Source organism: Lampris incognitus, chromosome 19, assembly GCF_029633865.1.
Source record: "Lampris incognitus isolate fLamInc1 chromosome 19, fLamInc1.hap2, whole genome shotgun sequence".
In the NCBI taxonomy this organism is placed as follows: domain Eukaryota; kingdom Metazoa; phylum Chordata; class Actinopteri; order Lampriformes; family Lampridae; genus Lampris; species Lampris incognitus.
The window spans coordinates 10839304-10863889 of NC_079229.1; the positions used below are offsets into that span (position 1 = coordinate 10839304).

The window sequence follows — 24586 nt, forward strand, 5'->3', positions numbered from 1 at the left end:
CGGTACAGGACGTTCCTGGAGGTAGAACGTGACGTGTAGGTGTATGTGGGCTGGGGATTGGTGGACGGGCGGCTGGGTCAGGGTTATAAAGGCCATGCAGAGGTGAGCTGCACCTCACTGGCAACATGAAAGTCCTGGTGCTTTTGGGATTGGTGGCATTTGCCCTGGCTGACGTCACTCGCTTTGAGGGGTAAAGCTCTCGTCTTTTATCAGGGCAACACTTAACTATTTTCGTCTATATCTGTGTGATGCTGAGCCCTTACCAATGACAACTTTGAGCTAATAATCACTGTCGGTAACTTTACATTTGCATCCTTTATCTTTTAAATAGACAGGTGCAGCTTCACTAATATTTTGTAACCGGCTATCATTTGCTTTACAAATCAGTGTTGACCAAGTTAGACCAAGTTTTAGACCCATCCATCCTTGGTTTGATGTCATATTGCACCTACATTTTCTTAATCCTAATGCCAGCAAGTGGCACGGTGCCGCAGTGGTTAGCACGGTTGCCTCACAGCAAGAAGGTCCTGGGATCGAGCCTCGAGGTAGTCCAACCTTGGGGATCATCCTGGGTCGTCCTCTATGTGGACTTCAAACGTTCTCCCCGTGTCTGCGTGGGTTTCCTCTGTGTGCTCCGGTTTCCTCCCACAGTCCAAAGACATGTAGGTCAGGTGAATCGGCCGTACTAAATGGTCCCTAGGTGTGTATGTGTGTGGGCCCTGTGATGGCCTGGCAGCCTGTTCTTGATGTCCCCTCACCTGCTGCCCAATGACTGCTGGGATAGGCTCCAGCATCCCTGAGAGCAGGATAAGCGGTTTGGATAATGGATGGATGGATAATGCCAGTAAATGGCGACAGAGCGTTAGAGGACAAAATGACATAGAGACAGATCAGCATCAACAGCATATCACAGTATTTATGCTCCGATTCCATGCACCTCCCTTCTTAACAGGAAAGCTGCACACAAAGCCATGAAGACCTCTGCAGTATTCTTACACAAACATGACATCTGCAGATAGTAAAGACAACCTGTGCGTTACACTGACAGCTGAAGGGTTATTCTAGGGTTTCTCCGCAGCTGCTCTGCACATGGCTTCGGAGGTGATGTAGAGGCACATGCGGTTTATATAGATTCATACACAGTAAATGCTGCTGGGGCCGCGTCTGAGCCAAACCCCGGTAATGAAACGTCCTTGTGTAAAACAAACAAACACATGAAACATTAGGCTTTCTGCTGAAATCTGTTTGTGTAAGAAAAGTCAAATTACCTTTTTAATCCAGCGTGCTCATTCCTTCAATACTTTGATTTTTTTTTAGTTCCTTTATTATTATTATTTTTCTTTAATACTGTGACGTTCTCTTGATCTCGTTCTTTTTGGCAGAGAGAAAGTCTTCCGTCTAAAGCCTGTGCTTGATGAGCATGTCACCCTCATTAAGGAGCTGGCTGACAGCATGGAGGTACTGCTCGCTCTCTCTCTCTCTCTCTCTCTCTCTCTCTCTCTCTCTCTCTCTCTCTCTCTCTCTCTCTCTCTCTCTCAATTATTACAGATTTCAATTATTACAAAGCGATGAAAGATCTGGACACATTCACAACTTTGTGGTGTCATAAAGAGGAGCTGTGTTCAGCCATAAAGGACGAGCTGGTTTCTGCTGCAGAGCTTGGATAAAAGGGGTCTTACCTGTCTTTTTATGTTTTGGGTTGTTGTTGAATGATTGTTTTGGGGATTGTTAAAAGACTCAGATTGAGTGTTTGTAATTTGACAAATATTGTTTACTAGAAGAACCCCGCTACAATGTAGCGGTTTGGTTCTCCACCCGTCTAAATCTCCCTCCTCTTCATCCTGCCAGCTAACCGCCTTCCCCCTGCCCCTAACCCCCCCCCCACTCTAACTCCCTTCCCCCAAATGCTCAGAATCATCTGAAATGCCGAGAAAAGTGGTTTTTAGCCATTTTTAGAAAAATGCATTTTTGCATATTTATGCATAATTATGCATAATTTTGATTTTCTGGGATTTTTCCCTTACTCTCTGAGACAATACCTACCACCTCCAAAAAGAATTAGGATCATAAGTGCTTTAGTTTTCGGTCCCGCTATCTACACTAACTAACACACACACACACACACACACACTTAACACCACACACACACACATTACGAAAATATACGAGTAGATCATGTTTAGAAGGATTTCAAGTCTGTTCTTTTTTATCATTTCTTCAAATCAAATCAAATCAATTTTATTTGTATAGCCCAATATCACAAATTACAGATTTGCCTCAGTGGGCTTAACAGCAACACAACATCCTGTCCTTAGACCCTCTCATCGGATAAGGAAAAACTCCCTAAAAAAAACCCTTTAACAGGGAGACAAAATAAGAAGAGACCTCAGGGAGAGCAACAGAGGAGGGATCTCTCTCCCAAGACGGACAGCGTGCAATGGATGTTGTGTTCACGCAATTTACATAATACAACATTGAAAGAGGATAACAGAATTATAATGGACATAACATTTATGAAGAACATGATGCACAGGATGCCAAGCAGTGTCCACGTGCCACCGAGCAGTCCAGAACCCAAGCCACGCGACCAGCATCATCATGTAATAAGAAGAACTTAGGTGAGGAGTGGAAGGGCAGGCAGGCATTTCTTCTGTTAAATAAAGACTTGTTTTAAGATTCAAAAAAGTTATATCTTTCTCTCTCTCCTCTCTCTCTGTCCGTCTCTCTCTCCCCCTCCCCCTCTCACTCTCTCTCTCGTCTCTCCGCCTCTCTCTCCTCTCCCCCCTCTCTCTTTCTCTAGCCATCTCTCGCTCCCAGCATGGAGGTGCTGCTCTCCCTCTCTCTCTCAGTTCAGTTCAGTTCAGTTGGCTTTATTGGCATGACAAATTGTTCACCTGTGTTGCCAAAGCGTTGGATACATTATCTCAAATCTCAAATACATAGCTTTATTGGCATGAACAGAAAATATGCCAGTCTTTTGCAAACTGCTTTGGCAGTTTGCAAAAGACTGAAACATTATGTCACATATTAAACACAAATCAAATTCATATATCAAATTATCTCTCTCCCCTCTCTCTCCCCCTCCCCCCCTTGCTCTCTCTCTCCTCTCTCTCTCCCTCTCTCCCTTTCTCTATCCATCTCTCTCCCTCTCTCTCTCCTCTCTCTCTGTCCCTCTCTCCTCTCTCTCCCCCTCCCCTTCGCTCTCTTTCTCCCCCCCCCTCTCTCTCTCTCTCACACACACGTTGGCATACTATTCTCCCTCTCTGCAGGGGTTAAATTGGTTTGCTAACGGTGACGTGGGTTAAATTGGACCGACTTTCTTGGGTCATTTTGATCATTTTGAGCTGTATGGGATTTGCCAATTAGCTCTAACCCCACGTTCCCCGGCTTTTCTGAACGCTAAGATTAAACACGAGCTAGATATCTAAACGTTTGTACTTCTTGAAATCACCTCAGTCAGAATATGATTGTTATCCAGCTCCTCTCATCCATTCCTCTGTGCTTGTTGAGACCCTCACCGTAGCCGCTTGTGTCTGACGCCATCTGCAGGTGGACTTTTGGAGGCCGGACAGCGCCGAGCTCGTGACCATCGACATCGACGTCGACATCCACGTGCCAGCCACGCACTGCGACATGGCGTACGTCATGCTGCAGCAGAGCGGCATGGACTACGAGTAGGTCACGTCATTTCCACTTCATGACGTCACATAAAGTGACCGCATCTCCACACATTATTTCATTTTATTGGATTTTCATGTGTGAAGTCTACTACTTTTTAGAATGTAAGATGACCACCGCTGGGAGCGCCCGGGTAGAGTAGCGGTCTATCCCGTTGCCTGCCAACGTGGGGATCGCCGAATCCCCGTGTTACCTCCGGCTTGCTCGCGCTTTCCTACAGACAAATTGGCCGTGTCTGCGGGTGGGAAGCCGGATGTGGGTATGTGTCCTGGTCGCTGCACTGGGGGGGGGTGGACTGGGGGGGAATAGCGTGATCCTCCCACGCGCTACGTCCCCCTGGTGAAACTCCTCACTGTCAGGTGAAAAGAAGCGGCTGGTGACTCCACATGTATCGGAGGAGGCATGTGGTAGTCTGCAGCCCTCCCCGGATCAGCAGAGGGGGCGGAGCAACGACCGGGACGGCTCGGAAGAGTGGGGTGATTGGCCAAGTACAACTGGGGAGAAAAAGGGAGGGGGAGAATATCATAGCTGTGTTAACATTGCTGAAGAGCTTAGGAAGATGAATGTGGAATGAAAGTGGTGTGTTCAAGATTCAAATATAAGGCAAACACTCTCAACATCATCAGGGTCCTGATCGAGGATCTGCAGGACTCCATTGATGCCCAGGTGGACAACATGGAGATCTCCCCCAGGACCCACAGCTACACCAAGTACAACAACTTCGACAAGGTATGAGACGAGTGACTGATCATCCTTTCCCTCCTCCGCTCCCTCTCCTCGCCCTGTCTCCTCCTGATCTCACCAAGTGGTTCTGATCTGATCCGCTGCTCTGATTCCAGATTCAGTCCTGGATCGCCTCCATTTCCTCTTCCAACCCTCAGCTGATCAGCAAGCAGTTGATTGGACACACCTTCGAGGGACGCCCAATGACCCTCCTCAAGGTATCGTTCAACTGATCTCTAACCAAAATAGAATGAATGTCACTATCATGACATCAAACAGTCCAGAATGATGGACCCGTTAAAATCGGACTGAAATGGAAACACTAATATTTTCTAACGTCACGTGTTATTTTCAACATTGTGCGTCGCATTCTCTACTTTCAGCTGAAAACAAATATGAATATAAAAGGTAGAATACAGCTTTTTCGATTTTTCTCTTTTTAAAATCATTCCCCCCTAGTCCATCTTCTCTCAAATGATCTTTTTTATGCTACTCGTGACGTCATCAGACGCTCGTTTACACACAGCCAATAAAATAAAATCATCAAATTATGAAACCCGCCCGCCCTTACCACCGACCCTTGCTTTTACCTGTCACGCTAAGGTCAGCTTATGAATATTAATGAGACTAGGCCACTCCCTCACAGTTCTCGAGACAATCGGCTACAACTGTAGTCCACTGACTTCCGGTTTCTACTGCGGCGATCGTACCGGTGTCTTGTTTGTTGGCGTGTGCTGTTGACAATGGCATGTTTTTCGGGATGCCTGTAAGATTCACCATGGATAAATGTCGACGCCATGCACAGAACTGTCGACAAACGTTCACCTGCGCCTGCCAGCAAACGGGTGAAAAGTTACGTCCACAATTATGAGGATGAGCGGACGGACGGACGGAACTGTGGATGTAACTTGATATTGTAACGTGCATGGTTAAATAGACATGTTGGCCGCTCGCTGATAGGCCTGAGACATTAGTCGAGCGGTCAGCGATGTCTCCTGCGGTGCGGGCGATACAGGTTCGCGTCTCGGCCGCGGCAGTTCCTGAGGTTGCCCCCTGAATTCGCTGCAATCTGTACATCTTGAAACTTTTCGTCCGTTTGCTGGTAGGGGCAGGTGACACTTTGTCGACAGTTCTGTTAATGTTGACATTTATCCATGGTAAATCTTGCAGGCATCGCGAAAAATATGCCATTGTCAGTCGCACCCACCAACAAGCAGGAAACTGGTATGACCGCTGCAGTAGAAACCGGAAGTCAATGGACTACAGTTGTGCACAGAGTCGATTGAGAACGGTTATTTATAAAGATATAAAAATACACAATATTAGTGGTTTACTAATTCAGCACTGTTGCTGAATGTTTTATTATGCCATCTTCAAGGTTCTGAGACATGAAAAACAAATGATTACATCTGATAACGGATTTCGGTTCGACTTCAGTAAGCCAGGGTAGGATACCGCTAGCCAACGTGTTGTTACTGTGACCCCTCTAATGCCTCTCTCTAACAACCGTAGCTCGGAAAGAAGTCCGGCTCCACCAAGCCCGCTATCTTCATGGACTGTGGCATCCACGCCAGAGAGTGGATCTCTCCTGCTTTCTGCCAGTGGTTTGTCAAGGAGGTGAGGAAGACACACCGATAGGTATGGCTGGTATCTCACATGAGGTCTTTCTTTTTTTCTTCTAACTTTTGCCAACCTCTCCCCAGGCTCTATCCACCTACGGAACGGATTCCCAGATGACTAGCCTGCTCAACCAGATGGATGTCTTTGTCCTGCCCGTCTTCAACATCGATGGCTATGACTACACCCACAAACAGGTATGTTAAACTCTTAGGTCCAGTGTCCCCTAACTGAGACCAGCGCCGCTATTTGTAATTGCAAGAGATTTGTTGTTGGCTCAGCGAATGTGTGCTTAAATGCGTTCTCTATTTGGGGCTTTTAGAGCAGGATGTGGAGGAAGACTCGTTCCAGGAAGTCTGGATCCAGCTGCATTGGAGCTGATCCCAACAGGAACTTCAACGCCGGCTGGTGCAGTAAGTACAAGGTCAAAGATTGCCTAAAGTAGGAAATTAGTGCAAAGTTAATTCATTTTGAAAAGAAAAAAGCAAGAGAGAACTGACCTCATACGTCAATAAAATGGTATTCTACTGCAGACAGCTGAAGACTGACCCACTGTAGCAACATATTTACTTTCGTTTGCATCCCTAAAAATGCAACACCTCACCTTGATGGCATTTTTTATCTGTAGCTCTCGGCGCCTCTAACAATCCCTGCAGCGACACCTTCTGCGGCTACAAGGTCGAGTCTGAGATTGAGGTCAAGAACGTCGCCGACTTCATCCGCAAGAACAAGTCCATCATCAAGGCCTACATCACCATGCACTCCTACTCCCAGCTGCTCCTCTTCCCTTACTCCTACACCTACGATTTGGCTGCCGACCACAGCGAGCTGGTCAGTGGCATGCATCACAAGATGAGTTAGTCTGATGAATGGGGTTTCCAGGCAAGCTGTAGAGCATACCCAGCAGTCAAAGTAACATCATAACCCGAGTACATTGGAAAGCATGTTGGCTGCATGCTAACACATTAAGGTCAACTTGTTGGAAATAGCTTTTGTTCTTTCCTCATGGCGAGTAAAACCTTGCAGCAAGAGACACGTTCCGCGGTGATGCTTAGGGTCAGTTTTGTGTCATACTGCAGGGTTGACATGGAGGCAGCACCAGGGTCATGTGACCATAATAGCATTACATGCATTGACTGCAAATATTTAAAAAAATCAATTATGTGAATTTCATCTCATAGAAAAACAAGTTTACAAAGATTTTAAATAGACTACAAAAAACTACTTAGACCGCCCAACAAAGCAGCAACGCTAGCAATGCTCAACATCTCCAACTGTGGGAGAAATGTACACTTGGGTTTTAAAAGTCTTTCTGTCCTCCCAGTTTGAGCAACCCTCAGATGCAATATGATGAATGATGGAGAAAGTGGCCATGTAGAGGTGTGCAGGTGGAGATGACGAGAAGCCCAAAAGCACAAACTGGTCATGCAGGAGGACGGCAGCATTTTAAACCTAACAGATAGGAGGAATGAGATATATGGGGGTATGACAGCAGCAAACCCGAGCTGATAATAATGCCAGACACACTGTTTGTTTTATTCACAACAGACTGAAAAATGACTTAATGTGTCCAGTTTGGGGACTATATTCTTCACTTGTACTATATGGGCATTTCATGTATCCCAGCACACTTGAAATCGACATCAACTAGAAGCTTTGACTTGAAAAAATGGTAAGAGAAACCAGCGTTGTGCTGTGTGATAATTCCAGCTGGGTGAAAATTTCATCGAAGAAAATATTAACATAACACAATTGTCAGAAAAGAAAGAATAGGGGGGAAAAAAGTGATTGTGAGGCTCTGAACATATTGCCACAGATGTGCCCTTTTCCAAAATTATTTCTGCAGCCTGACACTTGTGCACGTAGCTAACCCCATCATCCCATTATCGCCCTCGTCACAAGCCCACACTCGGCTGCTGCAGCTCATTTTCCCCCTGACTTCCAGCTCGTACGGCCGGCTCCCACCAAGCAAGCCCGCCCCTCTGCCTCGCGCCGGGGCATCCAACAGGGCTGCTCTTAACACTCACACCCCTCTACGGCTCTCATGCCGGCTGCTGCACATCACACTTCTCACGTCTCTCCGTCACTCACCTCCAACTCTCACCCTCCTCTCCCAACACTCTGCAGAACAAAAGCACTCCGGGTGTCCGTCATAACGGATCTCTCCCCATCCGCCAACACAGTCAGCCCCTGCTTGTGCTTTAGTCTGGGGCTCCAGGGGTAGGCTGGGGTGGTGGGGTTGCCTCATCTCCTGTAAGATACACAGATCTCTTCCACTATTTTTATCTTAATTAACAAAAAAAAAAATCATGGTTTCGGATGAGGGACGACACAGGGAAATGATATATACTCAACGTTTTTTGCTGCTTGCTGTTCTTTGTTACTGTTGCCTTGTAACCCAAGGGACGGTCACTTTGCTTGTGGCGTTATCTCTGCTCGTGTACCGTGTCCAGATGTGTTGCCTTCTATAGCTGAGCGAGTTTCTCCTCTGTGTTGTTGTAGATGAAGGTGGCTGAGGGAGCCTCTGCCGCCCTGCGCAGTCTGTATGGTACACGCTACACCAGCGGACCCGGCGCCACCACCATCTGTAAGTACAGCCATAAATGTTGCAGCCAATACTTTTTCATGATGGAAATAAAACACAAAGTGGGAACTTGACTGCATATTTTTGTACTCCTATTTGCATGTGTTAGGTTAGGATGTGTTCTTTAACCTACAAGTCTGTATTGGGATAGGCTTACGGCCCTACCCCTTGCCAACCTGCATTTAATTAGGTACGCAGGTAGCCTCCTATAGATATTCTTATTGACACTTGTGTAGTAACTCTCATCATTCTGCTGTGTTTAAACTGCTTGAGAATTGTGTGTATTTTTTTGAAGAATTATTTTTTTAAATTTGAATTTGAATTGTACATTTTCATTTTAAATTTAAATTCTAAATTTTATTTATTTTTTTATTTAATTTTAATTTTAATTTTTTTAAAAAGAATTTATGGCTTTTGTGTTCCATATGTATGAATTCCATTAAGTCAGCTTCCTCCGTATGTGCAGACTTACCACACAAGCGATTAAAAAAATCAAACTTGAACATCATGTCCTCATCTATTCCATACAGAATTTTTTGCAGAATATAAAATGACAGTCCTAAGCCAATTCTGTATTCTACTCCTCATTGTTTTCATCTTTCCATTACCGCTCAGACCCCGCAGCCGGAGGCTCCGATGACTGGGCCTACGACCTAGGGGTGAAGTACTCCTACACCTTTGAGTTGCGTGACACCGGTCGTTACGGCTTCCTGCTGCCCGAGTCTCAGATCAAGCCCACATGCGAGGAGACCATGTTGGCCGTCAAGTACATCGCAGCCTACGTGCAGAAGAACCTCTATTAAAGAGCGGAACTGCCAGAACCCCTGCCAACTCCCCCTCCCCTCTGCCAACCCCCAGCCCCCTTCACCCTGCAACCTCTCAGCCATCTCGTCCCGTATCCATGGATACAGGGCACCACCCGCCATGTTTTCTCGCTGTGCTTGACAGAATGTCAAGATGAGTGCAAACAATAAAATCAATGATCCATCTCCACTTGCTGAACCTTTCTTTTGTGTGTGTTTATGATAGCAATATTGCATATGATGGATTAAGACTGTCATATATATATACATATATTTAGACATATGGTACATATTACAGAATGCTATCATGTTGAGTCCTCACACCCCATATCACTGACAGTCTACTCATGTACTTGCCATTTAGATGTTTATTGGGAGATGTTGTTAGAACTCGTTGGGAAAAGCCATTTTGTTTTTTTATAAGATAGCTGGGAAAATGCCTCATAGCTGTTTCCTTGCGGCCCTCCAACCCCCTACTAGCGGCATTTCAATTTTAATCCTCTAAAGCATCCCAGAATACTGGCCAGAAATTTTGAGTGCTTCAGTCGTATAATGTCAAACAATGCTTTTTGATCAAAAAGCTAAATATATATATATATATGCATGGAAAAATCAGAGCCATACACTCACTGTATAAAGCTGTTTGAGACTGTGTGATCCCGGTTGTGCACTGGCACTGTTCCAGTGGCAGGGGTGGTGGTGGTGGTGGGTTGGAGGTTGGGTGGAGAGGGGACTATCTTCTCCTAAGGTCCTGGTCCGGCTGCATGCTACGTGACAGCCATACAGTGCCGGCTCCCTGGAAGTGTCTGTGCTCTGCCAAGCATGCGCCCGATGGGAGAAAATAAATGGGCCCAAAGATTTACTTTGCGTCTCACCTCCCTGGCACAAACTTCAAACACACAAAGTAGAAGACGTGAGGTTTGGTTGCAGTCAGTTTAAGTCATTTTACGGTAAAGGGCACTTCATTGTGTAAAGTTGTTTTGTAAGGGGTTTTATTTTGTGTGTGTGTGTGTGTGCACGCGTTTATCTGTAGGCAAGGGTATGCACGGGCCATACACCCTCTATTTCTCTGTGCATGTGAAAATGGGGGGGGGCACTGTACGTACTCACTCATCAGTGAAAGTACACCCACTCCCCTATGAGGCTCATTTCACCTCATGTGGCGGAGCCACCTCAGGGAGTCTGCAGTCTGCGACCATTAATGAGAGGATGAGTGACCCCCTCATGACTCCCCCCCCCCCCGCCGTCTCTGTGCTTGTTGTATGCTGTGTCTTCCAGCAGATGGGGACATCTGAGCAAATATAAAACAAGAACACCGTGTTCCTTCTCTGAAACATTTTTTTAATTTTTTTTCTAACAAATTCCCCTCTTAAAACGACACACTTCACATTTAATCTCGATTTGGGTGTGGTTGACATCAACCAGGGGACCTGCACAGCAGTTTCGTTTTTTTTAATAACTTTTACGTCAACGTGTGTCTGAACGTGTCTTTGACATGTTTGGCTTGGAAACATGTATGTACGCCAACATGCGTGTCTAGAAACATGGATGTATGGAAACGTGTAGACCTGTGGCACCGTCGACAATTTTTCTTTTTCTTTCGTCTACGATCCAGCATGCACCTGCAAATACGGTAAAAGTGGAGGGATCCTAAAAAAAAAAGAGGATGACTTTCAAAACATTAAAAAGAATAACCGAATCTGCCCTGCGATTTTGCTCGCAGCTCGTCATTTTCTACCCCTCTTGCCTGTGTACCTACTTTTATTTTCCATACGAACTCTCCTTTACTGGAGGCTGAGCTGAACGCTGTGCACTATCTAACCAGGAGTCCGGCTTGGCGGAGGTGTGTCATGTCGGTAGCGGAGGCGGTGACGTCACCGCTTGTCTGCCCGAGTGTCACGCTGCTATAAAGCCACCTCTATGTACTGAGTTAGTCTTTTCCCCACCGGAAAGCTGCTGAGATCCCGAGTCTGGGCTACGACGTAGCTTCGACTTACTCCACCGCCATGGCAGGTAGGTTAACCGCCCCCCCCCAGCGCAGCCCGGCAGACAGGAGCGGACGGGCGCACGCCGCGTCATTCATCGTGTCGTTAAATCGCTCGGCAGCTTCGAGTGTCGTAGAAGTCGGACTGTAACGTTAACAAAGACGGAAGCTGAATGGTTGTGAGTTTGTTTGGTTAAGAAACGCGACATTATGGCGTCGCGAATCACGGCTGACGTTACTTCTAACGCCTTAGCCATGTGAACGCCTTGGCTGGCTGTCACGTTAATGTCGGTGGGGGCTTTCGGCACGCAGGGACCGTGCTCGAGCTGCGCTGTTTCCGAGTAGCTCCGCGCGCCTCCGACGCTTCCAGAAAAACTTTTTGTTTTTTTTGGTACTCCGAGGCGAAGCGGCAAACGACTCCTGTTGCAGCCTACGGTCGTTTATAGATCAGAAGTCGCGTCCAACTTCGAAGGAAGGACGCCAGTGCTCTCGGCGTGGCGCTTCAGTCACCATCTCAAACGCGAAGGGTTGACCCGAGTTCGTGATTTGACGGCAAAACGCGCCCCAGAGAGCTCGTATCACTTACAGGTGTCGCACCAAACGCTGTACCCCCTTCAGATTATGTGACCCCCTAGTTACCGTAACGCTCTCGTTCAGCCTGGAAACGGCCGTTTAGGCGCGTGCTTTACAGCCATCGCGTGTCCGTAACGCCGCCGTGTGGAGCGTTGCGCCGAGAGGGGCGCGTGCGTGTGTGTTTGTTTGTGTGCGCGTGAACGCGCGCGCGGCCTGCGTTTATGTAATCAACTCGTACTTTATTCGGACCCGCGGGTAGGTCCGTGGTAAAAAGGGAAATACAACAACACAAAAATATAGCTAACAGCACTTCGCAAGTCCACAATGATTAAAAAGCTATGCAGACATTTGTTCCAGTGTTTCCAGAAACGACAGGAGTACGCTGTGTGGCTTTGTGTGGGCGTAGTTCAGAGCGTTATAATTAACATTTTGGAGTCAATTGATCGACACATGAATGTACACATGAAGTTCCTCAACACAGCGTGACGAATGAGAGCGTTACTACTACTCCCAAACGCATGACGTGCACTTGGCCACGCTGGGAGCCTGAGCAAGGTGGGGAACGCATCGTTACGCCACCTTACCTGCAGCTTTCCCATTTCGGCTTTGCATTGCACCCCAGGTGGGTGTGGGCTTGTGTAGAGTGGCGCACAGTAGGCCCAAAAAAGAGCAGTTTTAATGAATACGGATGGTGACTTCACACGAGACAGGCCTTCTCTTGTGTTGTTTCTGACTTTTCTTATTTCAGCGACCGTAGTCAGATACTAGCTGTTGCGGACACCGTGTCCCAGGGAGTTGTCCCAGCTTTGCTGCTAGCATGTGAGAAACAATACCACAAATATGTTAATTTGATGTTTTGCCCCGTGGCTGTCTCATTGTTTTGCAGGGGGGAGGGGGGGCTTTATCATCCTTTTTTATGAGGTTTTTACTCTTATTTTCCTTTTTATTAATCTATCAATGGGTTGGTTTGTTGCAGTGATTATCTAGCTGTTTAACAATGTGTTGTTGATAATGATAGTGGAGTGCTGGCTGTTTATAATACCCAAATAGGGTTTGACATTGGCCCTATGCTGCGGTTGCTCAATTTCCCTGCCATCCGTGGTTTCATAATCTCAATTTTTATACGTTTTTTCACAAACAAGTCATTGTTCTGAGTTGAGGCTTGGCAGGTAACTGCTTTATTCCCCCTCGCCCCCTCTCTCGGTGTAGATTCGGTTGTGCAAGTCAGCCGCACCTCACTACAAATAAAAACCCGTTTTAACAAGCAAATCCTGAAATGTCATTGCTCATAAAGTTGGTGCAAAGTCTGCTGGTGGGATGAGACGGCTCCAGTTGTTCCAAGGCAGTTTTAGCTTGTTTCAAGACTTATAAACGGACGTTATCTTGAAATACTTGGATCTGCCTCATGTTAAGACGGAGTCAGTTTGGTACCTGATCTGTTTTTAACCTGGCCTCAGGACCTCTGCATCTTCCTCTTGTCTCTGAAACTTCTCCACTGTCCTGTCTAAATGACAAAAATGCAAAAAAAAGGTATTTGGAAAAAGAAGTTGCCATCTTTTCCTGGGTGGGGGGCAGGGGATTCTCCAGTCACATTTTGTTAAATGCTATCACCATAATAGAATAAAGAATTTTTGACTCAATACAATACCTTTCCTTTGTCTTGGTGGACACTTTTTTTTGGTGCCCATTACAAGGCCAGCATTATGTGGTACTGGTGTATATATAAAACATTTTTTTTTTTAATCTTGTATAAAATGTTCAACACTTTTGTGAATTTGGTTTTTAGCTTGTGTGATAATTGATTTGTTTCACGGTAGATATTTCCAGCAGTTTGTGGGAAACCAATAGAGATGTGAAAAACATTGATGTGTTTACAGCAAAGTGGGGTGGCTTAGTGTGTTGCCCAAACGAAATCATGAATCATGCCTTTCTTCCCTCCACAGACCAGGCTTTTGTGACGTTAGCTACCAATGACAACTATGCGAGGGGAGCCATGGTTTTGGGCAAGTCCCTGCGCAACCACAACACATCCAAGAAGCTGGTGACACTCATTGGTCCCCACGTGTCAGACCCCTACCAGTAAGAAACCGCATCTTCTGACTGTATCGCAACACTTCTGAATCGGAACCAGCAACACTGTTGTCCAATCTTGTTTCTGTCTAAATTTTTCATGCAAACTCTTTTGTCAGTCTTCCTGCTTTTATAACGTTGTGTCGAGTCGTTCTGTGTTTAGTGTGAGACCTCCATCCAGTCAGATTCCTTGTATGTGCTGTCTTGCCTTGATGAGCAGTAAAACGATGACTTGGCATGTTGTACCGTCAGGTCTGTGCTGAAGAGGATCTTCGATGAGGTGAGGATGGTGGATGTGCTGGACAGTGGCGACACGGCTCACCTAGCTATGATGAAGAGGCCCGACTTGGGTGTGACCTTCACCAAACTCCACTGCTGGACCCTCACACATTACTCCAAATGTGTCTTCATGGACGCAGACACACTGGTGAGAAGCTGAGGCATTTCCTTGGATATTTTCTTAGTTTGGCTGAGCATGAGTGCTTTTTTTGAAATAAACAGTCTCCAGGTCCCATTTTTGTATTATCACACTGTAACTGCAACAGCTGCCTGATTGCTTTAGTCGTTGTTTGCATCCCAGGTGGTCTCAAATGTAGATGAGCTGTTTGAAAGGGAAGAATTGTCAGCTGCTCCTGACCCTGGCTGGCCTGACTGCTTCAACTCTGGCGTGTTTGTCTTCTGTCCGTCGATGGAGACCTATGGCAAACTTCTTCAGTACTGTACAGAGCATGGCAGCTTTGATGGTAAGCTGATAGCAATCTCACATATACGTATATATACCCTCCCCCATATCTTAGCAGTGCTTATATTTTGATGTGTTGGTCAACGTCATGCACCCATTATTATCATTAACTGTTGTTAATCGTTTGGTATTGTCTGAAATCTTTATGGGTGGTGCAAGCATAGAGTTGGTTGATTTTGAGTACTGTACAGTTTTCACAGCTCGGTGTATCACAAGAATGAGGATGCAATTTGTGTTGCATTAAGAATACTGCCGGTGTTTTATAGTTTGGTGGAATTTGGATGCCTGCAGTAACTTTTTCAGACGCCGTTCAAACATTTGGGGTTTGACCACGTGTTCTGAGTTCTAGGTAACATGCCTTTTAAAAATGTTTGTTTGTCTTTCCACTATGTAGGGCCTTTATCAGGCCCAGTGCCCGGACACAAGGCCCTCCTGTCAGACGGTCAAGTCCAGCCATGTTGGGTTATTCTCAGGGGCTGGCTAGGGTGGGGTGGGTGGTGGAGCAGGTTAAATTTGAGAGGCGTCTTTTTTTTGCACAGGGTGCTGGTTGACATTCAGCCACTCTTTTTTTTTTTTTCCCCCTGAGACACCAGTGAATTGTGGTCTTCATGTTGGCTCTGTATCAGGTTCTACTGAACATTTCTGCTCAAGATGGCTGCCGGGTTGCATTGGTGGTGTGTGGTTGGGGAGCTGTGGTTGTGGAGGTTTAGGTGTGCAGTGTTTGTGCTGCAGCAAAACTTACAGCTGTCTTTTTTTTTTCTTGCAGCGTTGCGTTAAAAAAAAAAACTGGCATCCCTATGCTCTATTCATCCGTGGGGTTTTTCAAATGTTCCCCACATATCTGGTAAACATTCTCGTGGGACAAAAAGCTCATTCATGGAAAAGTTTCTTTATTATAGCCCTTTTAAAAACTTGGAGACCCTAAAGTATATACTTGCATCATTCAACCTGAGCTTTATGTAACCTCTGTGCATGAAGTACAGTGTTGTTTTTGTTAGCATATAGCTAGCAGCGTTTAGCATGAGTCAAGATTGGATTTTTCTGATTAGTTAGCTTAAATTTGATGGGCATTTGGATGCTTCATTTATTCGCCAAGCCATTTAAGTCTTTACCTGTGTATCAGCTCTTAGTGAATCAGTTCCTCCTCCACCGATTTCCAGATTCCTTGCTAGAAATGGCATTTTCAACCATATGTAGACACTATACAGTGTTATATGACACACTTGTCTCATACCTCACCTATTTTTAAACCGCTGTAGTCTCGTTAAAACCACCATGTTTCTCCTCTTACTGTAACTTGCAGGACTGAGACCACCACCACATTATTCAGCATAGTAATACAAATTAGGGAAGGGTTACTTTGAAATAATCTGAATGACCCTTGCAGATTCCTGAAAGTTGGGTTTTTTTTTTGTGGGACTGACCCCCCCCCCCTTATTTATTTATTTTTGTATTTTTTTCTGTAAATGCAAGACTATTGTCCGTTTGACTATTTTAAAAGAAATTCCATCATGGCAAGCTCGCTGCAGAAACCAATTAGTCTGCTTAATCGTGTCGCAGTGCTTTGATGTGAAAACTCGTTCTGGCTGCATTGAGTGTCGGGTTGGCAAGGATTCAGTGTGTCTGCCATCACAATGGCTGGACCGCTGACAAGACTGCACAATCTATTCACTTTATTCAATCTTTTATTTTAAATGATCATCATCACCATCATCAAAAATTATCGGTCACTTTCATTCAAACTTATAATACAGCCAGCATATTCATGTGATTCCCGCCTCTGTATTGTCTAGAGTCGCCGTGTGTCTAAACTACATTTGGTTGGTGGGATGGTATGCTAATGGCTAAAGCCGTCTTATTTATAGCCAGGGATAGTCTTTTCATGTGCACCGGCCTGTGACTTGAAGTTCCTTTGACCTTTATGTGTCGCTGTATCACGAGGACCACTCGACGATGACCCATGTTAACTAACATTCTCCCCTAGCTTTACTGCCTGCAGAGGAAAACTGCATCACAATGGTGGAAGAAGGAAAAGGTTATTGCTGCGGATAGGGCCCAGAGGCCGGAACTCTGGGTATTTCAGTCCCGGTGTTGTCCGCTGCCAAGACAAACTGGCAGCGGGAGAGACGAACATTCCTGCTGAGCCATGCTCATCCCCTCAAAATGAAGATGCTCAATCCCATATTAACTTTTGAAAGGCTCAAGGGAGTCTCCCGGTTGGGACAAACGGCAGTTTTGTGTGTTATTTTAAACTGCGGCAGACTGCGGTTGCACAGACCGGTACAGCCCTGTGCTTTATATTGCGTACGTGTGAGGCTTTCTGTTAAAGGCCAGTATCTAATGAACTCGTGAGCCAATATTGGTCAAGTCATACAGCTGTGTGGTGAGGTAATGGCACTTGGAATAAATTAATCCTTTTTTTTCTTCTTCTTTTTTTTTCCATACCTGGTTTAAAAAGATTAAGCTTGGTCACTTTTGGGCATCCAAATTGGCATCCGTGTGTCTTTGAGCAAGATGATAAAATTTTACAGTTAGTAATTTTTTTGCTGTTTTGGGATACTAATGGTGGATGTCAAAAGTCTTGCTTTTTTGTATGATAATGATATTTTAGTGTTCCTTTTATTGCTCAGAGACTTGTCTCGTGTCTTAAGCGGCGCACTTTCACATAGTCACAAATGGTGCACATCATAAACGCACCCTGACATTGACTCTCCCACATCATGACAAAAGTCAAAGCCGTCACACCGCCTCATTTGCATCTATGCTTTTGCTAGACATCGGATTTGGCTCACAAGTTCTGCAAAGATCTGACTGATATGGTTTTTCTAAATGGGTCCAAGAAGGTGGGAAGCACCAGGTAACACAGTGCAAAAGCCACACATGCACTTTACAGAGATGAACAAAAGATCCTGAAGACTCGGAAGTTCTGAATACTTGAACATATCTGATGCACATTGTTGTGGTGTGTGTGTGTGTGTGGAGCACTTGAGTCCAGTGTGCAAATGGCCTGCTATCAATCTTTGTCTAACATCAGCTTGGTAAATCCTCACCGCTGTTGGGGATTAGTCACTGTGAGTAAGACATGTTATTTATATCCCCCCCCCCCCCCCCCAGCAGAGGTCTTTCACAATACTGTCCTTGATGGGAGAGCCTGTGGTAAAACAGGGAGGTCTCCATAGAACAGAAACCGGCTGGACATGTTCTGTACATGTCACCTTCAACGTCCCCCGCCAGCACTGCTTCTTGCAAACTTTGGATTTACTGCTGACATGGTGCGGTGTGAAGTACTGCAGAAATGTTATTAGTGAGCTCTTGCCTACGGCGTTACTTACAGTAAGGGAAATGTACTGTACACAGTTGTGCCCGACGACAAATGACAACTCAATGTTCAAAAAGCGAGGCGATCCAGCCCTCTGGTTCAGAATCGGTGAGAATGTTCCTCGAATTGCTTGTCTGGGCTTATTTAAGAGGACCGTTGACTAATCCTACACCCATGTCAGCAGGAGGACTTGATGAGTCTGGGTGTGGAAATCATTTGCTTGTCATCCTCACTCAGCATCTCGTCTCTCAGGGAAGTCAGCCGTCAAACTGTTTGGATCTGTCAACTTCAGTGTTTAACGTCCTTTTGAGCACACGCCACGCTTCCTCAGCACTGCTGGGTTACATGTTTTACACCGAAGTGTATGATGTCACTAATCTCGACTGATTAAATATAATCATCATGGGGCGCCCTGGATAATGTGGCGGTCTATTCCGTTGCCTACCAACACGGGGATCGCTGGTTCGAATCCCCCGTGTTGCCTCCGGCTTGGTCGGGCATCCCTACAGACACAATTGGCCGTGTCTGCGGGTGGGAAGCCAGATTTGTGGGTGTGTGTCCTGGTCGCTGCACTAGCACCTCCTCTGGTCAGTCGGGGTGCCTGTTTGGGGGGGGGGACTGGGGGGGGAATAGCGTGATCCTCCCACGTGCTACGTCCCCCTAGCGAAACTCCTCACGGATCGGCAGAGGGGGCGGAGCAGAGACCGGGATGACTCGGGAAGAGTGGGGTAATTGGCCTGATACAATTGGGGAGGGAAAAAAAGGGGGGAAATACAAAAAAAAAAGTACATGCAATCATCATAGGCTGGATTATATTTGCTCTGAGGTGTTGTGTTGCCCCGCTAGGAGCTGGGGGAAATGGCATTTCATTTCACTTCGTGTGCGCAAGTACATGAGTGAAATGACAAAGTGTTCCTGATTATGTGGGTCATGACTAGATCCAAGCTAAGGGAATATGGCTCTAGATTTTATGGAATTGTTTTTATGATCCATTTGTCTGTTATATTTTAATGATGTGGAGATTTTTTAATGATGATTTTTGGGGTTTTTTTTACCCCCCCCCTCCCAAAAAAAAAACCTTGTTTATTCAGGGGCTCTATCAGAAATTTGACTGGAGCTGCAGGTTTTGGTAAACCTGACTATTTCAGTGTACCTGACAGCTGTGTTTTGGTCTTCCATAGGAGGGGACCAAGGCATTTTGAACGGCTTCTTCAGCAACTGGGCGACAGCTGACATCTCAAAACACCTCCCCTTTATCTACAACCTCAGCAGCATAGCCATCTACACTTACCTTCCAGCATTCAAGCAGTAAGTCCGCTTCTGTTGAAGCAACACTTCTAAATATACCTACCTATACATGTGTCCTTGTCGTTTTCACTGACGGTGTGTTATGTCATTGAGTGTTGTTTTTCCTGTATATTGTGCAGTATTGTACACTTGCAGAGCCGCAGCAGTGCTTGTGGGTCTGTCAGCCATACTGAATTCTCTGGTATGGGTCACAGAGCCAAAGGCGTAATCTGATACATGGTCACATGAAAGTGTAGTGACATTAGGTTACCGGTGCCGAGGCCAATAAGACACCACGCATGTACCCACCACCACTGCTACCAGCGTCATCGTCTTCATCGTCCCCACCAGGCTTCAGCTATGGGTTGGATATTCACCCTGGGCTCCTAACAGCTGATACTGATGCCCAAAATAGAGCAGTTTATTTACAGGCCTTTTTATGCTCCTCACTGGGGCCAATGGCTGGTCATTGTGCTGTCTCATTCTCTCTCTCATTTCCCCCTCTCTCTCCCTGTCTGTCTGTCTTTCTCTCATTCTTTTTCATTTCCTGTCTGTCTGTCTATCTCTCTCTCTCTCTCATTTCCTGTCTGTCCTTCTGTTTGTCTGTCTCTTTCTCTGTCTCTCTCTTATTGTCTGTCTCTCATTGTCTGTCTCTCTCATTGTGTCTGTCTGTCTGTCTCTCATTGTCAGTCTGTCTTTCATTTCCTGTCTGTTTTTCTCCATCTCTTATTGTCTCTCATTGTCTGTCTGTCTCTCTCTCATTTCCTGTCTGTCTCACTCTCCCTATTTGTCGGTCTCTGTCTGTCTGTCTCTCATTCTCTCTCTCTCTGTCGGTCTGTCTGTCTCTCTCTCTTTCTGTGTTTCCATCATTCCTCTCACACTAACAAACCTGTCTTTAATGAGCTTCTGGGTTGGAGGCCCAACATTGGACAACAATGTTTATTGGAGACCAACTGAAAAAGGGATTACATGTGTGTACATGTTTGTTAGTAGTTGGTACAGGTGGGGACTTGGTGTTCTGGCATATGAGACACACACCTAGGGCTGTGAGAGGAGGCTGAAACATGTGGCTTGTGTTGGCACACAAGGTGCCCATGCCAAGAAATGCCTTTCTGTATAACTTGGTTGTGTTACTGTGCGTGACAGTGATGGCAGTACAAATCCTTGCTTGGATTAAAACGTGTTTTGATGTCTTCACACCTTTTAAGGATAGAAAGCCATTTTGTGTAAAACAACTTTTATCAATGATCACATTTTTTCAAAAATTCATTTTGATGATGATGAGAATTTAATTGGAGATGTGGTCTGTAAATAAAGTGGGAATGAGCGATCCAGGGCAGAAGTAAGGACGAGTTAGCTGTATTTTCAAAACATGCAGCAAAAACACCCACCCCCTCACTGCAGCCCGAAAGCCCTGTTGATTGCAGACTGGTTGATTGACAGCAACTAGGAACCAATGGAGATGCTAGCTAGCAAAGCACTCTCCTGATTGGCGGATGAGCAGCTACAGAAAATATGTTCTCTCCGTTACAGCACCTAGCACTACAGAGACCGTTACAGCACCTAGCGCTACAGAGACCAGGTTTTGTTTCTCAGTGCATCTGCGTATTATCTGTTGGGATGTAGAAAGTTTGACCAAATATTATAAAACGTGCTCTTCATTAAAATCGTTGACAGCCACTTCAAATTAAGAGATGAAATATTAGGGGTCCGGGTAGTGTAGCGGTCTATTCTGTTGCCTACTAACACGAGAATTGCTGGTTCGAATCCCCGTGTTACCACTGGCTTGGTCGGGCATCCCTACAGACACAATTGGCCGTGTCTGCGGGTGGGAAGTGCGGATGTGGGTATGTCCTGATCGCTGCTCTAGCACCTCCTCTGGTCGGTCGGGGCACCTGTTCGGGAGGGGGGGGGGGACTGGGGGGAATAGCATGATCCTCCCACGTGCTACGTCCTCCTGGTGAAACTCCTCACTGTCAGGTGAAAAGAAGCGGCTGGCGACTCCACACGTATCGGAGGAGGCATGTGGTAGTCTGCAGCCCTCCCTGGATCGGCAGTGGGGGTGGAGCAGCAACCGGGATGGCTCGGAAGAGTGGGGTAATTGGCCAAGTACAATTGAGGTGGAAAAAGGGGGGAAATCCCCCCCCGCCCCAAAAAAAGATGAAATATTGGTAAAATGGCAATTAAGGAAAAAGAGCTTGTGGATGTCACACTTCTTTCTACATGGGTATTCGCCTCACTCTGTTGCCTTTAAGAAAACTTTTTTGTTTTGGTTTTTCTTGCCATGGTTTTGCAACCTAAAGAAGTTCACGTGTTAATTTCATTACTTAATTTAAATGTGCTACAAATCCTTGTCTGTTTTTTTCTTTTCCCCCATTTGGTCATTTCAGATATGGTAGCAATGCCAAGGTGGTCCATTTCCTAGGGAAGACCAAGCCATGGAGCTACACGTTCGACCCCAAAGCCAAACAGATCAAGGGAGACGCGCCGGAAGCTGCGGCCCACCCCTCCTTCCTGCTGGAATGGTGGATGCTGTATTCCAGCGCTGTGGTGCCCATGCTCCAGCAGCACCATGGGGAACAGCCTTTCCACTCGGGATGCGTGGAGGTACATCTGTCAAAGATTTTTCTTTTGGGTTTTGTTTTTTTCCCTGGATTTGATCTTTCTTCCTATTTTTCAGCAGTCAAAAAGCAGTTTTCCTATTCCTCTTCCTAATTGTCAACCTAATCATCTGATAAAGTACACGTGCAGTGACATGATCATTGTTGGGAATGGCAAGGTATGAAGAAGGGGGTTTGGTTTGTGGTGCCTTTATGAAGCATTTGGCCGAACCTTTTACCGCTACTGCAGCTTTTGGCGAATAATCCCAGCAGATCTTTTGAGTCATGTTCTGTGACTTCTCTAGCTGAATCCAAGTGGGATCAACCCTAACCCGGGTCTGTATCCCGCCCCAGCATTGCACAGCAGCTTAAACATGCATGCGTATGTACATGCAGTTGGCCCTTACCCTAACCAGGGTATAAATTCACTCTCCAAAGATGCAGCCTATGTAAATGCTTGCCCCCCCCCCCCACATATTTTTAACTTTCACTCATGTGAGCTGTACTGCATTTGTAAGTACAACATGTGCTACATGAATAATACACTATTGACTGATTTAATCGTGGTGGTAAGTGATAAATGGAATAACATTGGCACTCGTGCCATTCTGAGATCATTGCTTTTACATCTTGTTCATTACTGTCTTTACTTCCCATCCAGGAGGAGACCCACATGTCACATGCACAAGCCCCTCCTCCATCCTTGTCTTCGGAGGAGAGGAAGCAGAAGTGGGAGCAGGGACAGGCGGACTACATGGGAATGGACTCATTCGAGAATATCGAGAGGAAGCTTGACGCTTTTCTCAAATAGAGAGGAAGGAATGAGTAGTCATTCACATGGGCCCTCGCTGCTCAACACATCGATTCCATAGGTCACTTACAAACGCGCAGTAGTGAAAGTTTAGACTTCCACCTTGTCGTTCAAATAGAAATCGGCTAAGCCACCACTATCACCACCCTTTCCTGACTCCAAAGACAGTGCCTTTGCAATGGGAAATGTAGCTAAAATATTGTATCTATCTATGCATTGCTGTCATCTTGCAGTCAGCCTGTCTCTAGTGTCTGATGCACTACATAGAGAAGAATGCCAGGCCAATGTGACTTATAATAACATGGAATTTTTTTTTTTTTTTGTACTCTGGTGTGTTTCCTGTCCTCTGATTTCCCTCGCAAAATGTGAATTAAACATTCAATCAAATGAGTTTTGGCTAGGTGTGAAAACAGCTCCTGTATTTTGTAGTTGGGACACTTTGCCAAATTGTTTTTTCTTTTTTTCTTTTTCTTTTTTGCACTCTAATCCCCATTTTGGTTGAAGGGTAAGGGAACCATATCAGATGTATTGGTCCTGCTGTCTGTGTGGGTTTAGCTTTGCAAGACATTGACATGTATATTCTCTGCATTTCTTTTTTTTTTTTTTTTTTTTTTTTTTTACTGTTCGGTTAAAAGAGGTAAAGGCCGTTCAGTCTTCTGATCTTTAACATTTTCATTCAGTTCTCAGAGCTTGAAACTATTTTTCTCTTGAAACTAACAGCTGCCTCTTTTGTACGTTAAAAAAAATGTTTACAACATCTCTGTAAAGATTTGAAGAGCATCTTTTGGCCTTCTACACTAGACCCTCAGTGCCTGTTACACTCCTCTCTCTATTTTTGCCTTAGAAGCTCGTTCTGCTGTCCTTTGCACCGAGGTGGTTTGCTCTTAAGCTCACCACTGCTTTACTTGACCCAGATGTTGCCTGTATCACAGCCCCTTCCACCTGGAGAATTAAAGACGTTGTTACAAGTACCGACTGTCTGCTGAGCATTTCTTTTCAAATGGAAGTCTGTCTCATAAAGTTTCACAAACTGGGGATTTGGTTTGATGGGTTGCTTACATGGACACGATATAAAATTGTAAAGGTATTAAGTGTAGTGATTTTTCTGTCCATATGTGAGTTGTATGTAGAAATTGGTCCCAGCACTAGATGTCAGTCAAGCCTTCATACTGTATAGAAGAGGTAGTGTAGAGGATCAACAACAACATAGTTTACATGAAAATATAGGGTTGAGAAATTCAAAATGTATTGCTAAAATTGTATTCTATAATTACATACAATCCGTACAGCCAGTAACGGCTTGAGCCAAGTCAGGGTCATGATGGAGTAGGAATCTGTCAGGGGAATCCCCCAGTGCCGCCCCCCCCCTCCACCAACACCAACTACTGCATACGGTTGATTTTCAAGATTAAAAAAAATCAGAGTAGGTGCTGGATGCAACCAGTAAAGAACTGATGGTTCAGTTTACTGTGGGAGATTTGGAAGTGAGCGAGAGAGTGTGTTTGGTTTTGTTTGGTTTTTTTGGGTGGACTCATGGAAAGCCCTTCAACGATTAGGATGGGGTTTCTGACCCTGTCATCTTAGTTTCTATTGTCAGATTTAGTGTATCTATGGCTTCTTCACTATCGCTTAAATTCATCTGTCGCTTTTGTTACAATTTGGGGAATTGGTGCTACACACTGACTTTTAGGTTACAGATTTGACTCGAACAGCAAAAAGCGGTCAATTCTGGCTACCGGCTGATCAGTAATTATATAACACTGTGTAAAAATATAAAACCGCAATTATTCATTTT

General features: G+C 45.5%; 2 protein-coding genes across 4 annotated transcripts; both read left to right on the forward strand.

Annotated features, from left to right (window-relative positions):
- The first annotated feature begins 125 nt into the window (after nt 1–125).
- cpb1 (carboxypeptidase B1 (tissue)) lies at nt 126–9595 on the forward strand. The gene is made up of 11 exons (XM_056299089.1): nt 126–190; nt 1383–1458; nt 3550–3674; nt 4305–4407; nt 4518–4619; nt 5914–6018; nt 6105–6215; nt 6341–6431; nt 6647–6849; nt 8521–8605; nt 9218–9595. The coding sequence occupies exons 1-11, from the start codon at nt 126–128 to the stop codon at nt 9403–9405; spliced, it is 1254 nt and encodes a 417-aa protein (XP_056155064.1). The 3' UTR covers nt 9406–9595.
- A 1678-nt stretch (nt 9596–11273) lies between these two features.
- Nucleotides 11274–23762, forward strand: gyg1b (glycogenin 1b). 3 transcript variants are annotated; one of them, XM_056299090.1, is made up of 8 exons: nt 11274–11418; nt 13906–14041; nt 14285–14459; nt 14613–14775; nt 19275–19401; nt 21771–21987; nt 22061–22159; nt 22642–23762. In XM_056299090.1, the coding sequence occupies exons 1-8, from the start codon at nt 11412–11414 to the stop codon at nt 22789–22791; spliced, it is 1074 nt and encodes a 357-aa protein (XP_056155065.1). In that variant the 5' UTR covers nt 11274–11411; the 3' UTR covers nt 22792–23762. The 3 variants fall into 3 exon arrangements, with proteins under 3 accessions (XP_056155065.1, XP_056155066.1, XP_056155067.1); XM_056299091.1 differs by having other exon boundaries at nt 22064–22159; XM_056299092.1 differs by lacking the exon at nt 22061–22159.
- The last annotated feature ends 824 nt before the right edge of the window (nt 23763–24586 follow it).

What these genes read in the sequence shown, in the direction of transcription:
- cpb1 (XM_056299089.1), top strand. Translation starts at nt 126, where the DNA reads ATGAAAGTCCTGGTGCTTTTGGGATTGGTGGCATTTGCCCTGGCTGAC. An exon ending in AGCTGGCTGACAGCATGGAG is followed by an intron (nt 1,459 to 3,549) that starts GTACTGCTCGCT and finishes CGCCATCTGCAG; the next exon opens with GTGGACTTTTGGAGGCCGGA. An exon ending in CTGCCGACCACAGCGAGCTG is followed by an intron (nt 6,850 to 8,520) that starts GTCAGTGGCATG and finishes GTGTTGTTGTAG; the next exon opens with ATGAAGGTGGCTGAGGGAGC.
- gyg1b (XM_056299090.1), top strand. An exon ending in AGAGCATGGCAGCTTTGATG is followed by an intron (nt 14,776 to 19,274) that starts GTAAGCTGATAG and finishes GGTCTTCCATAG; the next exon opens with GAGGGGACCAAGGCATTTTG. An exon ending in TCATTGTTGGGAATGGCAAG is followed by an intron (nt 22,160 to 22,641) that starts GTATGAAGAAGG and finishes CTTCCCATCCAG; the next exon opens with GAGGAGACCCACATGTCACA.